The 16444-nt window shown below is 45.6% G+C and overlaps 1 protein-coding gene across 1 annotated transcript in view; it reads right to left on the bottom strand.

The window, feature by feature from the left end:
* The window catches only part of ROR1 (receptor tyrosine kinase like orphan receptor 1), a 415703-nt gene extending 399665 nt beyond the window's left edge, over positions 1-16038 (bottom strand). Inside the window, exon 1 of the mRNA XM_039474389.2 lies at positions 15508-16038. Within this exon, the coding sequence (XP_039330323.1) occupies positions 15508-15598 (91 nt within the window). The 5' untranslated portion in view covers positions 15599-16038. The remainder of the gene's footprint in view (positions 1-15507) is intronic.
* Between the last annotated feature and the right edge of the window lie 406 nt (positions 16039-16444).

The following is a 16444-nucleotide window of genomic DNA, read 5'->3' as shown; positions in this document are numbered from 1 at the left end:
ACCCCAGCTCTAGAGCTGGCCACTGCTCTCCTGCAAACAGAACTCACAGCAGGTGTCATTTAGTCTGATTGACTTTTTACAGGGCTGGATTCCTCAACTGTTGGAAGAGATAGCCTAGAGATTTTCAGTTGTTCAAAGACACATTTTTAAATTCCTAGATAGTCACAGCAAGGTAAGCTGGAGTTATCTCAACCTCTAGGAAGGAAGAACAAAGCTTAGAGAAAGTAAAAGTAGAATCCATTCAAATGGCCCAGGCTCAGGAGATCCAGAACCAAACCCTTCCCTAAGAAGCATCCAACCCAGTGATAGAGAAGATCCCAAAACACAGTCATTACACAAATAAATATTCAATGACAAATTATAATGAAGGCTATTTAAGAATACAGCATGCTAGGAGGGCATGTGAGTGGAAATTCAAGCTCACCTGTTGAGTCAGGAATGTGACACCTGAGCCAGGGCAGAAAGACTGTAGCTGATGGGTAGGAGAAAGGTGCTCCTGTGAGAAGGAACAGCTCATGAAAAGCCACAATGCGCACAGGTGCCCTATGAGACCAGAGAGACGGCTGTAGACAGCCTGGGAGGGCCAGCCTGAAAGTCATGTCAGTGGATCTTTGCTTTGAAAAAATATTTAATGAGTGTCTCTTTATTTCTGCCAGGCTCACTGTGCTGAACACCGAAGATACGCATGAGAATTAAACGACATTCCTCCTCTCCCAGATCTCACAGTGTAGAGGGAGAGACAAACATAAAAACAAGTAACTCCAAAAAAGAGTGACAGTGCCTGTTTACAGACCCCCCAAAAAACAGGAGAGGAAGGATGGGTGTTTTTTTCTCCTCCTCCTGATTCAAATGCAAAACCACAATCCACTGTGTGGCCCCACCCTCCCACTCCTCCACTCTATTTCTTTAGGTCTTCATTTCTTGGCACCCTGTTGCCTGCCAACTTCCTTCTAGATACTCCCTCCGTCCCTTTGCCATGTTCACACTGACTTATTTTCAGTTTAATTTTTGCATTTCAGAAAAGCTCAAAATTAATTATTGTCTTCAGCAGTGCCCAGCCCCGACAGCAGGCAGTGCTCAGGTGTCCCCACTCACTGGCTTTACCCATTCAGAGGACATTTAATGGAAGGAATCAAGTCAATATTAGATCACTCGCCTTTCACTGCTGCGGCCGCAGTCACGAGTATGCTCAGGCTTCAGAAGAGGCTCGCCTCCAGTGTCCTCCTCTGCGGCAAGAAGAAGGTCTGGTTGGACCCCAATGAGACCAATGAAATCGCCAATCCCAACTCAAAGATGGTCTGAGAAAAGCCTGTGACGGTCCACTCCCGGGCTCGATGCCAGAAAAACACCTTGGCCCGCCGGAAGGGCAGGTGCGGGTCATAGGTAAGCAAAAGGGTTCAGCCAATGCCTGAATGCCAGAGAGGATCACGTGGGTGAGGAGACTAAGGATTCTGCGCAGGCTGCTCAGAAGATACCGTAAATCTAAGATTGATCACCGATGTATCACAGCCTGTACCTGAAGGTGAAGGGGAATGCGTTCAAAAACAAGCGGATTCTCGGGCAGGTGTGGTGGCTCACGCCTGTAATCTCAGCACTTTGGGAGGACGAGGAGGGCAGATCACCTGAGGTTGGGAGTTCGAGACCAGCCTGACCAACATGGAAAAACCTCGTCTCTACTAAAAAAAAAAAAAAAAAAAAAAAAAAAAAAAAAAAAAAAACAAAATTAGCTGGGTGTGGTGTCACATGCTTGTAATCCCAGCTACTTGGGAGGCTGAGGCAGGACAATCACTTGAACCCGGAAGGCGGAGGTTGCAGTGAGCTGGGATGATGCCACTGCTCTCCAGCCTGAGCAATAAAAGTAAAACTCTGTATTAAAAAAAAAAAAAAAAAAAAAAAAAAACAAGCAAATTCTCATGGAACACATCCACAGGCTGAAGGCAGACAATGCCTGCAAGAAGCTCCTGGCTAACCAGGCTGAGGCCCACAGGTCTAAGACCTGGGAAGCACGGCAACCGCTGTAAAGAGGGTCTCTAGGCCCAGAAAGAGATCATCAAGACTTTGTCAAAGAGAAAGAGACCAAGAAATAAAGTTTCCCCTTTGTCTGTACATACTAGCCTCCGTGATTACATAGATCAGCCATTAAAATACAACAAGCCTTTATCTATCTATCTATCTATCTATCTATCTATCTATCTATCTATCTATATTAGATCACTGTCAAGCCCCACCTCCTTCAGAAAACCCTCCCAGTAATTCCAATCAATGCCAGCCTCTCTCCTTCTTGATTCACAAAACCTACTGCCTGTAACTTCCTTGTGGCATTTAATTACATTGAATTCAACAGTCAACATGTTTTAGTGATTTGGGCTGGTTTCAACCCTGGAGGAGTTACTTAACATCTCTGAGCCTCAGTTTTCTTTTGGCAATAAAAGCATAACCTCCTTTTATAAATCCACATGTATAAACAACACAATCAAAAGTTATCTCTGAATGGTAGAATAATGGATGAAATTTATTTTCATTATACATTTCTGAATTTGCTTTTAATGGATATAAATTTTCTCCTCAGAAAAAGCAATAAAACTGTTTCCCCTTAGGTTAAAAAAAAAAAAAGATAACACCCACTTCATTTTGTTATGAGGATTAGTGAGGTAAGGTTGTGTGCATTGTAGGGACACAATAACCTCATGAAAGCAGCGTCTACTGGCTCAGATAAGGAAACTCGAGGGAGGTGGAAAAGAGATTGGAAGGCTGTCGTCAGACCTCTTCTGCCTCTCAGCAATGCCTCTGGATATGAAGTCATTCTCTCCTACACAACAGCTTCCTTCCTGGGCTCAGACACCACAAAGGGCATCTCTCAGCTTCCCCATCCCAGAAGGGATGCCCCTAAATCCCAAGGAAAGACTATGATTAGTGTGGGCTACAGCAGTTCCTTTTTGGAAGTGACGAAGGGGCATTTTCCAGAAGGAGGAGTGAGGGATGAGGAATTGAAATCAGGGCAATAGGCTGGGCATGGTGGCTCACGCCTATAATCCCAGCACTTTGGGAGGCAAAGGTGGGTGGATCACTTGAGGCTATGATTTTGAGACCAACCTGGCCTACATGGCAAAACCATTTTTTAAACATATAAAAATTAGCCAGGCATGGTGGCAGTCACCTGTAATTCCACCTACTCAGGAGGCTGAGGCTGGGAATCACTTGAACCCTGGAGGCGGAGGTTGCAGTGAGCTGAGATCATACCACTGTACTCCAGCCTGTGTGACACAGCAAGACTCTGTCTCAAAAAAAAAGGTGGGGGCGGGGGTGGGGTGGGGGGAAAGAACTCAAAGCAATAGTTCTGCAGGGAGAAAATAGGATTCCGCTATAAAGTGCAAAATGCCAATGCCTTGCCAGGTGCTCAGTCCACAGTCAATGCTTAATACTTGACAGTGAAAATTATTGCAAAGGTGTTGGGCTAAATCAGAATAAGCAGGTGTGATTTAGATGGCCTATGTGAGAATACTGGTGGAAGGTGAGGCCAAAAGGACTGACAGAGGCTGAAGCAGGCCAGGGTGCCTTCCCAGGTGTCAACAGAGGCTGAAAACAAGTAAGAATTCAGCAAGAAGAAATGAAAAGAGGAAAGAGCCTGAGCAGTATACGCCAGGGAGGTGGGCCAGTGCAGGGGTAGAAATTCCTAGAGGCTGCAAGATAGGCAAAGGGCCCTAAACCAAGGGCAGAACACTGACACTTGGATCAATTCATTATTCCCATACCATTTGGGGTGTATCACTCTTGCCTCTCTAAGGAAAACAGTAAACTTCTTACAGGAGAGGATATTACCATATAGTTCTCCTGCATCCCTTTCAGTTGTTAAATCAATATTTAACCAGACGGAAGCACCAGGGACTTCTTGGTAGTTTACACAGGTCATCTCCCTCGTGCAGGTGGAGCTTTTCCTCTTGGGCCGGTCCTTTCCTGCCCTCCCATCCACCAGCACTCAGATCAATTGCTCTGTGCATTTGATGAGTCTGGGGGAAGCCACTTTCACCCACATCCTAGAATGGCTAAGAAACTTTCTAAATGTGAGCCCTCAGGCAAAGATGTGGGAGGATTATTTGTAAAAGGTTTTGAGCATCTTATCTATATAGTTTTAACCCCAACACGACCATCAAATCTGACAACTACTCCTTAAAAAAAAAAAAAAAAAAGATCAAGTTGTAGCCAGCGTTAAGGGGGGAAATGCTTTCTTTATTCCCTGTGCCTGGTGCTTGCTTTCTTGGGAGGGAGACTCATCAGTGTTAAGTCCTGGACTTTCTCTGTACCTTCACTAACACCTTCTTGCAGGGGCTTGGAGCACAATCCTAGGCTGCAACTTATGGATGAGCTGGATAGCACAAACTGGACATGCTCAGTTCAGCTCCTCCCTGCCTCAGTGGGGAAAAGGGACATTAGTTATCAAGTGTCCCCTGAGAGGCCCTGACAGCAGACTCTAACCCACCAAAGACTATCTGGTCACAGGGAAAGCTTTCAATGCTTTGACTTAGGGACACAGTCCGCACGAAAAAGGAGAAAGAGGAGTCAGCCAGATGTGAGTGGGCAAAGCGCTATGAGTCACACAGAGAAAAAGAAAGAAAATTACTGGTAGATTAAGAACATCGTTGAAAGTTGTTGCTGCTTGTTAATCTCCAACAGGCAATATCTTGGGACTGAAAATCCCTATACATCACACAACAGTTCTCTGAAGGGAGGAGATAAAACAGTCAGGACTAGGTTAAGCATTACTTCTTTAAGGTAGGCATATGAAGAGCTAATACCTTCCATCACCACACTGAAAGTCCAGGCAGGAAAAAGAAAAGCAGCCAATACCCTCCAGGGGGTGTGGAAATTATGAAAAAACTATGAAATACCCCAGTTGGCATTAAATCCTAGAGGCAAGGGTATAATCTGTCTTATGGAGAAAAATAGAATAAGTTAGTTTCATGTACATTGTCTAAACCCATCCGGAAATGGTGTCAATATCCCTTGAAGAACAGATAAGAGCCTTTCAAAGATATCTAGGATTTCAGGCAGCATGTTCTATTTTTACCTTATGATGTTTAACGTCCACAGAGCATAAGAAAGTCCCTGCCCTTGAGAAACATTAATATAATTATAACCTAAGACTTCCAGGTGCTAAGAAAGTCCGCCTCAGAGATGACTGTATTATAAAATCATGCCTAACAAGGTGCTGAGAACTAGCAATTTTGCCCCAGCCCATCCTGTGAAAAATCTTAAATGAAGGATTGCTGCTCTCCATTCCATTCGGAGGTGTAGCTTCGATCACACACCAACCACCAACTATGGCCCAGGCACTGTGCCAAACACTGCCCATGGTCCTTCTCATTCTGCAAAGGTAGGCACCATTATGGCTCCCATTTTACAGGTGGGGAAAGTCAGTCTCAGAGGTTATGTAGTTTGCTGACCTGGCAGAGCATTACCAAGCCTAGTCCATCTGATGCCAAAGCCCTTCTCTCCCTGGCTCCTCTCCCTGACACAATCACCAACCACTTAGGAAACTCCTGTTTTAGGTTGCAGAAATCCCAGCACCGGGTCCCATCTACAAACGCCTTTCAACTATTTCTAAAAACAACAGCTATTTAAGGATTTTTGTGGATGAAACAAGTGAAAATCAGGCAAATTCACCTGCTGGTGAAACAATAGTGAAAATAGTCCTATATCTGTATATTAGAGGCACAAATTCCATACAAAAGTAGTCTTTTAGAGCAGAAAGTTTAATGGGCTCTAAGTTGAAGGAGCTGGGTTTTAGACTGGCTCCGACAGCTACAGAGTGACCTTGCATGAGCTGCCAAACTCACTCGCCTAATTTTAAAAGGGAGAGAGAAATAAATCCTATTTCACTGTATTTTTTTGGAAAATTAAAGGTAATACTGTACATAAATGACTTTGTAAGCTGCAAAGCCCTATACAAATGGAGGATTTAATTATAATTATTTTGACTCAGCTATTTGGCTGGGATCTTACTCAGAATTTTAATCATCAGACAGAGTTTTAAAAAAGTGAAATGCAGTATGGCATAATGATTAAGAACAAAACCCAGGCCTCAGGATAGGTAGGTTCAAATCCTAGTTTTCCCATTTAACTCCCTGTTAACCTTCACAGAGCATAAGAAAGTCCCCTGCCCTTGAGAAACATTAAAGAAGGGCAATGCAGTATGGCATAATGATTAAGAACAAAACTCAGGCCTCAGGATACGTAGGTTCGAATCCTAGTTTTCCCATTTAACTCCCTGTGTGGTCTTGGGCAGGTTACTTATCTTCTCTGTGCCTCAGTTTCCTTATCTGGAAAATGGGGATATCATGGAACACACTGAGGACCTAGCCACATGCATTGTGAGTGTTCAAGGAGTGTTCTGCAGCCAGTGAGAGGCCTGGTCAGCATGAATCTGCTTCTAAAGCCCGTATACTCTTGCTCTGCTGTGCACTTTTTCAACAGACATGTGGTCGTTGTAGAGTAAGTAGTTGTGTAGTTACCAAATGGAAGGGAAGACACCAAGAAAGACAGTTGCTCTTTTATCTCTACCTGCCCTAATCCTGGCTTTTAGACTGGACTCTGCTTTGGGCATGGTAGGAAATTCACACAGGTGGGGAGCTGGAGAGAATCAAGATGCCTAATAGTGAACTATAATGCTCCTAGAACTCTGGCTTACCTCACAGGGTTGACCTGAAGACTATGCAAGTTAAAACACTTACAGAACTTAGAATAGTGCTTACTTGGCTCACAGTATACTCTGTGTGTTAATTATTAGTCTACTATCATAATTTTCATCAAGCAGGCAAGAGGGGGACTAGAATTAACTAGTTTGCACTAGAAGACAAAACAGTCCCAGCAGAGAGAATAAGACACAATCATATACCTTTGACAAGCAGCCCTGAAATGCACCACATTTTTAACTCCCTAGGACACCCTTTGGGAAGAAAGATAAGTCTTCAGGCTCCCGGTGAAACTGCTTCCTTCCCTCTCCTCCTCCGCTCTTCATATGCTAAAAACACAACAGACTTCATTCAACGCTGTCTTTCTTTTCTTCATTCTCCCATCCCCTGAAGACCAGCTTTATTCCACAGTGAAGGCCTGGTCTAAGAACCCAGAATAGTCTCAGCAAGTCCATGGAGACACCAGAGCAGCTGCAGGCTGCTGTGGCACTCCAGCCCTTTCCCAGCAGTGGAACGTCCAACTCCTCTTCTCGTCTCCCATCCTTCAATCCCGTACCCTCTCAATCCTTCCTTCAAGGCTCAAATCATATCTACTTCCTCCCAAAAGACCTCTCCCTTCTCGGGATTCGGCATATATAACTGCCAACTCTGTATTCACTGGCTGTATAAAGTGCCTATTTTATTGCCCCTAAAAGGTAAACTCCACAAGGGCTAAGGCCAGCCTTAGTTCTTCCAGATTCTCCGCAGTGCTAGAGGAACCCTACAGGTGTCATAAATTATTTGGGAAGGGGTTTAATTTACTGGATGGAGCCCCAGGCTCTGCATGAAGTGGTCAGACACAAACTAGTTTTCTATTTTATTCTATCTAAAAATGCTGGTCCTAACCCACTAAATTGATCTCACCACACACTGTGATTTACAACCTCATGTTACTTAAGGTAACATTAGCAGCTATAACAACAACAATTGTCAAAATTTCAGCCTTAACAATAGACATTTGTTTTTGGTTCACACAAAACCTAAACAAGTGTGGCTTCCACCACACAGTGATTAAGGGAGAATCTCACGCTCTTTCCATGTTGTGTCACTTTCAACACATGACTTCTAAGGTTGCCAAGCCACCAAAGAAGGATCATAGTGATTCTGCCTCAGGGAGTTTTTTAAGGGTCAAGCTTACAAGTGACAACAATTACCTCCAATTTCATTTCATTGGCTAGTATTTAGTCACATGGCTTCAACTGTGAGAAAGCTGAGAAATGTTGTCATGTGACCGGAAGAGATGGAAACATATTTGGGGATCAGCTAGCAATCTCTGCCATAAATCTGCTACTGTAAAGCCCTCCAAGACAATGACCTAACCTTATTCATCTTTATATCTCCAGTGAGACTATCAGAATATTTGGTTCACTGTAAGCACATAGAAACTGTATGCTCGGCCGGGCGCAGTGACTCAAGCCTGTAATCCCAGCACTTTGGGAGGCAGAGGCGGATGGATCACAAGGTCAAGAGATCGAGACCATCCTGGTCAACATGGTGAAACCCCGTCTCTACTAAAAATACAAAATATTAGCTGGGCATGGTGGCGCATGCCTGTAATCCCAGCTACTCAGGAGGCTGAGGCAGGAGAATTGCCTGAATCCAGGAGGCGGAGGTTGCGGTGAGCCGAGATCATGCCACTGCACTGCAGCCTGGGTAACAAGAGTGAAACTCCGTCTCAAAAAAAAAAAGAAACTGTATGTTCAATGAATGAATGAGGGCAGGTGGTAAATCCTGGCCTGAGTTCTAGGAGTGCCGTAGTTCATGATGAGACCTCTTGATTCTCTCCACGCCTATAAAAATCCCCTCCCATACCCAAAGCAGAGTCATGTCCTAAAAGCCAGGATTAGGGCAGGTGAAGAAGACATAAGAGCAACTGTATTGGTGTCTTCCCTTTCATTTGGTGACTACAGTTACTTACTTTTCCAACAACTACGTGTCTGTTGAAAAAGTGCACAGTGGAGCAAGAGCACATGGATTTTAGAGGCAGACAGATTCTGACCAGGCCTCTCGCTGACTATAGAACTAGAGCAGAACACTCACTGAGCGCTCACTATGTGTGTGTGGCATGGTCTGAGTGTGTTCCATGAATTATTTCATTGACTCATCACATAAGCCTATGAAGGAGGCACTCCTGTTCTTCCTCTGACCCTCTAATCCCCTGAGAATTAATGTATTCTTCCCATGTTCCCACAGCATTTTTTCTACAATCTTTTCCTGTAATTCACTTGTGGGAGAGATAGTTGCGTGTGGAGGTTACACATCTGCTCATTGGTGTCTCCTCAATCACACTTTAAGGATCACAAAAAGAGCACACACCTGAGAGTCCAAATACCTAGATTCAAATCCCAAATCCCAATTTAATAATTGTATGAGGTTGGCTGAGACACTTACCTTTCTGAGCCTCGATTTCCTTGTCTGTAAAATAGGATCAGAAGTCCAAATTCTAAAGAGTGCTGAGAAGCATAAGTAGCTTAAAAAAATAAAGATACTGGCATACAGCAGGTGCTCGAAAAAGTGAGAATTTTTCTCCTTCTCTCTCCTTGAGGGGAAAGATAATATTTTATTCCTGGACATGAATACTATATCTTGTATGTGATAAATATATAATAAATGTTAGTTGAAATACACTGAGTGACAAGCTTCACTGTTAAAAAATAAAAATAACAAACCCAAACTCTGCTTTGTCTTTAGAAGTCCTTTTTATCACCCCTCCCCCTTCCCACACACTTCATTACTCTTCTCTCTTTGGGAAACATGAACTTTCTTTCTTCTACTTAGAAAATTTAAATGGCAAACAGAGCACCTCAGGATCCTTTCCTCTGGCCATTATCCTTCTCTTTCAAGTTGTGCTCAGAAAGATTATTTGGATATTGAAGCTAAAAACGGTCAGATTACAAGTGGAGGTCCCTGAAATGTAACATTCCCCATTGTAGGATTCTGGAATTACACCAAGCACCCAGGAGGGGTGGCTCTTCCCCAAAGAGCTTGCTGTTCTGAAGAAAGCCTTTGTTTTAAGGCTTTGCAAAACTGCACTGTGGAATCCCTTCCATCCAGGTCCCCAGCACTGGCCTGGGTACTGCTCAGATCTAGAGTGTCTGCATGCTCCCTATAAAACAAAGCACTCTAGAGTCCTAAAACCTTGTAAAACTTGCTATTCTCTGAGCCTTGGTTGCTATCTTGCAGCAGGACCATTGTTCTGAAGCGAAATTTTCAGATTTCTCCTGTAAGCCCTTGAAAATGATGGTTGCTAACATACTTCATGTTCACTAAGTCCATGGCGCTGTGTTAGGTGCTATAGGTTCATAACATTCTTTTATTCTCACAAAACCCCCCAGGAAATCACATATTATTGCTCTTCCCATTTTATAGAAAAGAAAACAGAGACTGAAAAGATTAGGTAACTTTGCCCAAGTAGGCAGCAAAGCCCCAATTCAAACCCCCATTCCCTATCAGGCTCAAATCCCATTCTATTTCCATTACTCCATGCCACCTCTTTAAACAGCTATCAAAGAATGTTCATCCTGTATAGATATACTTGAAAAAAACGAAGTTTGGACTGTTGATATTTTAGCCCCCTTCTCTCTCTTAAAAAAGTAAAAAAATCTATAGTTCTATGGAGAGAAGGGGGAAAAAGGAAATGTAAGGAGACCAAACATTATGAGGCTTGGCTTATCAGTATTTAATAACAGCTTTTGGATCAAGACTCTACAAAACCTTATTTATGGACAGACAGTTACTCTTAAGCAGAGCCTTTTTATACAACCTTTTCATCTGAGGATGTTGTAGCCTTCTGCTGCCTTTCTATTAGTGAGAGATGAGGTGTGAAATTTGCTGGCCCTGCCAAGATTATCCCATTAAATTATCTGCCCTCTTCCAGTGTAATTCACTCAGGGGCAACTGTTTGGGACTCAGGCCCTATGGGTGTCCATGCCTGGGTGTTCTGGGAGGTGCAGCTGCGGACGGGGAGGGGGGATGCAGGAAAAAGTTCAGGTGCTGGTAGCATCCCAATGACATAACATTAATCCACGTTTCACTGCCTTACCAAAATAAAGTGGATGCCACAATTATCCCATTCCTAAACAAACTGAAAACCCCAACCGAGCTTACTGCAACAAAGAGAGAGCCTTTTTACTGCTGTTTATTTTTATTTTGTATTCGTTAGCTTTTTAGATATTCCTGGCATGCAAGTCAGTCTCCGTGTAACAAGCAGCTGCATTTAGTTAAGGATTTTCGAAGAGTTGCCCCCATCCCCTCCTCCTCCTTCAACTCCAGAGAACTTTCTCAGACTCTCCTTTCTCTTCGAGTGTCTACAGAACAGTTTCTCCTGTCACACCCCAGGGAATGGGTGAAGCCTGGCTGAGGCCCTTCTGTTTGAGAAAGAGGCCTTGAAGACTTGAGTGTTTCTCAGCTGGGGCTGGATTTGCCAGGGTCTGGTCCTCACTGGGACCTTGAGCTGGCAAGCTGGCTGTCCCACTAGAGAGCACTCTAATAAATCACCCCCTCCTCACCCTACTTGTCCACCAAGATGCAAATACAAAATCATTTCATCAAAATATATCTCACTGATAGGTGGAAGGAACTGGCAAGCACACTTCTCAAACCACAGCAAAGTTGAAGCTCATTACAAAAATGTAATTATTGCAGAACCAAAAGTCCAGGCCATCCAACAAGGTGCTTCCAGTCTATCTCTGAGTTTCAGCAAGACCGTCTTACGGAATTCCAGCACTGGAAGGAAATTGAAATTGTCTCTCTCCAATAATTTCTCATAACCTCTAGATCATGGCTAAGCAAGCTTCCCTTTGCTGCTATTGGAAAACTTTGGAAAATACCACCTTTGTTCCATCCATTACAAGAATGTAAATTGTAAGAATTAAACAAGGAGATAATGTCTAGGACAGCCATTAAAGTAATAGCATGAACTGTTAGGGCCTATAAGCCCAGTAATGCCACTTTTTAGCAGTGTAATCTAAAGAAAGTAACTTAACCTCTCTTTATGTATCTGTAAAATGAGCTAATTATGCCATCTCCCTTATAGAGTTGTTGTGAGGATTCAGTGAGTTAACACTTGCAAAAGGCTTAGAAGAGTGATTGGCCCATTGCAAGGATTAAATAAGTGTTTGTTAAATAAACTGCACAAACTGCATCTCAGAATGCTTGATTCAGGGACATATTTTCTTAGTTGAGGTGACAAGGACTTGGCACAATTCTTCAGCTTCTCTCAGGCCCAGTTAACAGCCTGCCTGGTGGAAGGGAAACTGGGAGGTGAGAGGTAGAGGCTAAGGCCTAGAACTGGCCACCAACACTCAACCCCTTTCAACCTCTCCAGGAAAGCAAACCTATTGCTTCAGGCATCAAACACTCCAAGTCAGCAGTTCCTGTCTTTCAGGGGTGGACACTTTTCTTGGAAAAATCAGATTATAGCTATAGCTATAAATACAGAACCATAAAAATGCACATAAAATTTTCTATATTATTTCTGGGAGTTCACATGTGCTTAATTTCATGTACCCCAAGTTAATTTCATGCACTCACTTCTAGGCTGGGTGCTTCTCTCCAGGCATGGCTTCACTTAAATCTCATAACACTCTCATAAGGCTCAGAAAAAACAACTGACATACCCATTATACAAAAGAGAAAAGATTCAAATCCAGGTCTGTTAAATGCCAAAGCCTGTACTTGTAACCCTTAAGCTGTACTGTCAAGTTCTGCTACACTTCTTTCATACTAGAAGATGGGACAAGAAAGGAAAAATCCTTGAAAATATGCCATGTTGCATTTTTACTGAGCAAAGCAAATATCAGAATTTTGCATACAAGCAAAATAGTTATTCTCTACTCATTCAACGAAAATCTAGGACCACTTACTATATATGTGTTTGTGTACATATATATGTGTGTGTGTGTGTATATATATATATATATATGCGCCATATATCTGTACATATTCATTTATATCAAAGTACATATAGCTTACAAAGTGTTCCATTCTCCATAGGATGCTGTGTACAATTTTAAAAGATATTTGAAATCGGGTAGATGTTCACCGTCAAACCACAGCCAAACCTGATACTAATTTCAGAGCAAGTGACACTTTTAGAAACTTTCCAAAAGTCTAACTGGGGGCCTATGCTCATGATACAGAAGAGGAAGGATGCTGTAGGGCAAAGCTGATCCCTAACTAAATATCAGGCAGATAATCCCAGGCATCAGAGTAGCAAAACAGCCCACCAAGTATGCTGAATCAATATTGGAAATTAAATATTTCCAAAACTGATGGAGGCAGTTTGACCACACCCTTTGCCCAACCCACCTTGGTGTGGCTCCCCCTAGCCAGCCAGGGAAGATTTTCAGACATCTCTAATAAAGTTGGGACTAAGTGGACTTGGGTTCTCAGTGTTTTCACTGGAAACGCTGACAGTCTTATTGCCCTCAAGAGACTCCTATTCTAAAAGTACAGACAAACACCTATTTAAATGGCAGTGGAAGATTTACAAAATGATAGCAAACACAGTAGCAGGCCACCTCCCTCTGGCTCCAAGCAGCCAAACCACAGAATCTACAGGATTCTGAGACAGGCCAGGTAAGTTCCTAAAGCCCCGGGCTTGGGTGTGGTTATAAGGTAAGCTTCTTTGCATAGGAGGGAGGTAGAGAAGAAATCAACAACGGACAGACCAGAAAAAAACAAATGTAAAGGTTTTCTTCTCCTGGCTAACAAAATAGAAAAATGATGGGAGAAATGCTTTGTATCTTTTTAAATAAATACATGAAACATGTCTCCCCTTAAGCTGATTTCCTGAGCCACTGGCTGGGCTACCTTAGGAACCTTGAATCCAAGAAGAGAAAGTAAATGTCAGTTCCACCAGAAGTCTCGACCCCAGAGAAAAAATTAAACATTCACAGAAATGGAAAGGTATTTGTAAAACAACAAATAAGACAGTAATAACAGATTTGAGCTCACTACTAAAGAGTATGGAATAGAAAATACCCTTTTTAAACAATTCTAAAAGGCTATAAACAGTCAAAGGAGACAGAATTGGGGTGGCTGCTGATAACAAGGGTTTCTTACAGTGAGGGAAATCATTGCAGGGCCATTTATTTAAAGACAAGAGGCCCCCACCTCCCCAAGAGGCTATGATCTGAAAGCAACCACTGAAGAAAAGTACAAAGTAAAGGAGTCCACAGAGGAAATAACTGAATTAATCAAAGTCCCACCTTAGTTAGAATCACCCTGCTTATCTCCACCTCAATTTGCTGGGCAATCCAACTTCAGAAGGATGTTTACATTACATAGGCAGTATGGCCCATTTTTACTTTTCACCCAGGTGTTGTGGCGCAGGGCCAGATGTTTGGCATCATCAAGCAAAACATCTATGTGACCAAGCTGTTTACATTTCATTAGGATTTTTCATCGGAAGGTACACTCCCTGCTGTTGTACATCTTAATTACAATTAGAAGCCCTATTTACCCCCAGGAGCTTCCAGATTAGCAAGACCACATTGTAGGATCAGTTTCAGAAATCATCCTCAGAAAATACTACTCTAGCTTCCCAAAAACCATCTCCAAGAAATCAAAATTCACACGCAGCTTCTTTCCAGAGTGTGTTTTCTACCAAGAAAGGCAGCTAACTTTTAGTAAAAACTAATTCTGTATTCGTGGTCTTGTAGCGAATTCATCTTTCTCTCAACTGCTAAGTAGTGCAGAGCCTTTTCTTTTCCTAAACACAGTGCTAACTTAAAAATGAAAGATGCATGATAAAAGAGCAGAGACCTATTTCTCCGCTTAGGTTTAGGGCTGGGAGTGGGGGAGGGCAGCATCTAGGGGCTTCTCACCCCCTCAAGGGATGCATGTTAAAAGTGAGGCCCGAGACCCCGGAGACTTTAATCAACTTTCCCCCTCCAACCTCCAAAGAATGAATCGGTTGTCTCCACAGGCGCAGCCGGGCTCTTCCCTCTCATTGTGTACCCGCTCAGACGCAGCAAGGACCCCAGCTTCCCGCAGCGAACTAAGACGCTGGGGCTTGCGGTGAAGTCTTTCTCTAACCGTTGCGATTGTCTTTGGGGATTACCAAAATCAAGTATGCATTAGATGGCTTTTCCCCCTCTAGTTTGCAACACGCAAACACACGCGCGCGCGCGCGCGCGCGCGTGCACAACTAAAGCACTTTGGAGCCGCAGGCCGCCTCTGACAGCACATTTTGCACAAAGTGGCAGCGGCTGCAGCGGCGCACACGTTTTGGCCTCCATGGTGACCCTCGGGAGGGCCGGAGGGCCGGGAGCGGTGGCGATGCGAGGCCGCCGGAGCCCTAGGAGGACAGGGCTTTTGTTTGCGTCGGTCCGCGAGCCGCCTGGGCTCTGGCGGGTACCACAGAAGATCCAAATTCCCTCCCGGACCGCGCCTTCCGGGCCGGCTTGCAACTTGGGGGCAGGATAGACTTGCCTGAACACCAGCCGGGCGCGCTAGGGGTCTGGGGAGACATGAGGGGACGCACTGCACGGAAGTACCCCGATCACCCCAGGACCCCCAAACCCCTCCACGCTTCCTGTCAGCGCTGACAACCGCTGCTGTGCGCCGAGGAACCAGTCCCTGGGCGCTCCCCGGCCCGCCGCGGGGCTCCGGGGCAAACCCTGGCCTGGCGGCGCTGGCGAGTCCCGTGGCGGGTGGCCGGGCGCGCCCGGAGCCAGCGCGGCGCTTCCTGCGTGTCCCGCGTCCGGCTGGCCGACGGGAGGGTGGCCGCGGGCCAGGGGGTCGGGGTCGACGGGGGCCGGCGGGCGCCTCTTACCTTGGGCAGCAGCCCCGCGCGCGGTCAGCAGCAGCGCGGCCAGAAGAGCCAGAAGCGGCAGGCGCGTCCCGCGGCGGCGCGGCCGGTGCATTCCTCCTCTCGCGGCGGCGGTGGCGGCTCCCAGGCCGCGCGCAGAACATCCACGGGCTCTCGCCGGGCTCCTGGCAGCCTCGTCCCGGCCGCTGGCGCTCGCGGGACGCCGGGGGCGTCTGCACAGCTCTTTGTCCCTCTAACCTGCTGCCTCGCCTCCGCCCCGCCGCCTCTGGATGCCGCGAGCGCGATCCCTCCCCAGCCCTCTGGCTGCAGCCTCGCCTGGGTTGGCGGGTCAGTCCCGGGCTGACCGGGTCGCACCAGCGGGTGTGAGTGGCCCAGGCTCGGACTCCCAGAAGAGCGCACCCTGCGCTCAGGCGCTGCCGTCCCTGGGCTCCCTCGGCGGCGGCTGCAGCGGCAGCGGCTGCTCCCGCTCTCCGCGCTCCCTCTCTCGCTCAACTTGTCACTTTCCACTAACTCTCCAACCCAGCGCCCCAGCCCCGACCAATGGCAGACGCGGCCCAGGCCGGCGACCCAGCGCCCTCTGCTGCCGCCTCCCAACGCCCGCACCCTCCCCGACTTCGCAGAAAGCAGTAGCGGCTCCCGCGTCTCGCGCACGCTCCCTCCCCTCCCCCACACGCCTCAAACTCACCACCGAACCGAGCCCGGGGGACCTTCGAGGCTACTTGACAGAAGGGGAAATCGAGGCTCAGAGAGACTTGTCCGGAATCTCAAGCCAGTTCGCGACTGGATGACAGGAGACCCAGGTTCTAGCAGCCTCAGCTCTGTCACTGTTAGCTGTGTGGCTCTGGGTAATGGAACATTTATTGCTATCATACAATTTCCCTTTTGATTAGACCCAAGAGTTGAGAGAGTTCTTACACAAGTAATTTATACTTTGCCTTTT

The sequence above is a fragment of the Saimiri boliviensis genome, chromosome 11 (assembly GCF_048565385.1).
Source record: "Saimiri boliviensis isolate mSaiBol1 chromosome 11, mSaiBol1.pri, whole genome shotgun sequence".
NCBI classification, from domain to species: Eukaryota; Metazoa; Chordata; class Mammalia; order Primates; family Cebidae; genus Saimiri; species Saimiri boliviensis.
This window is presented reverse-complemented; position numbering and strand designations above follow the sequence as displayed.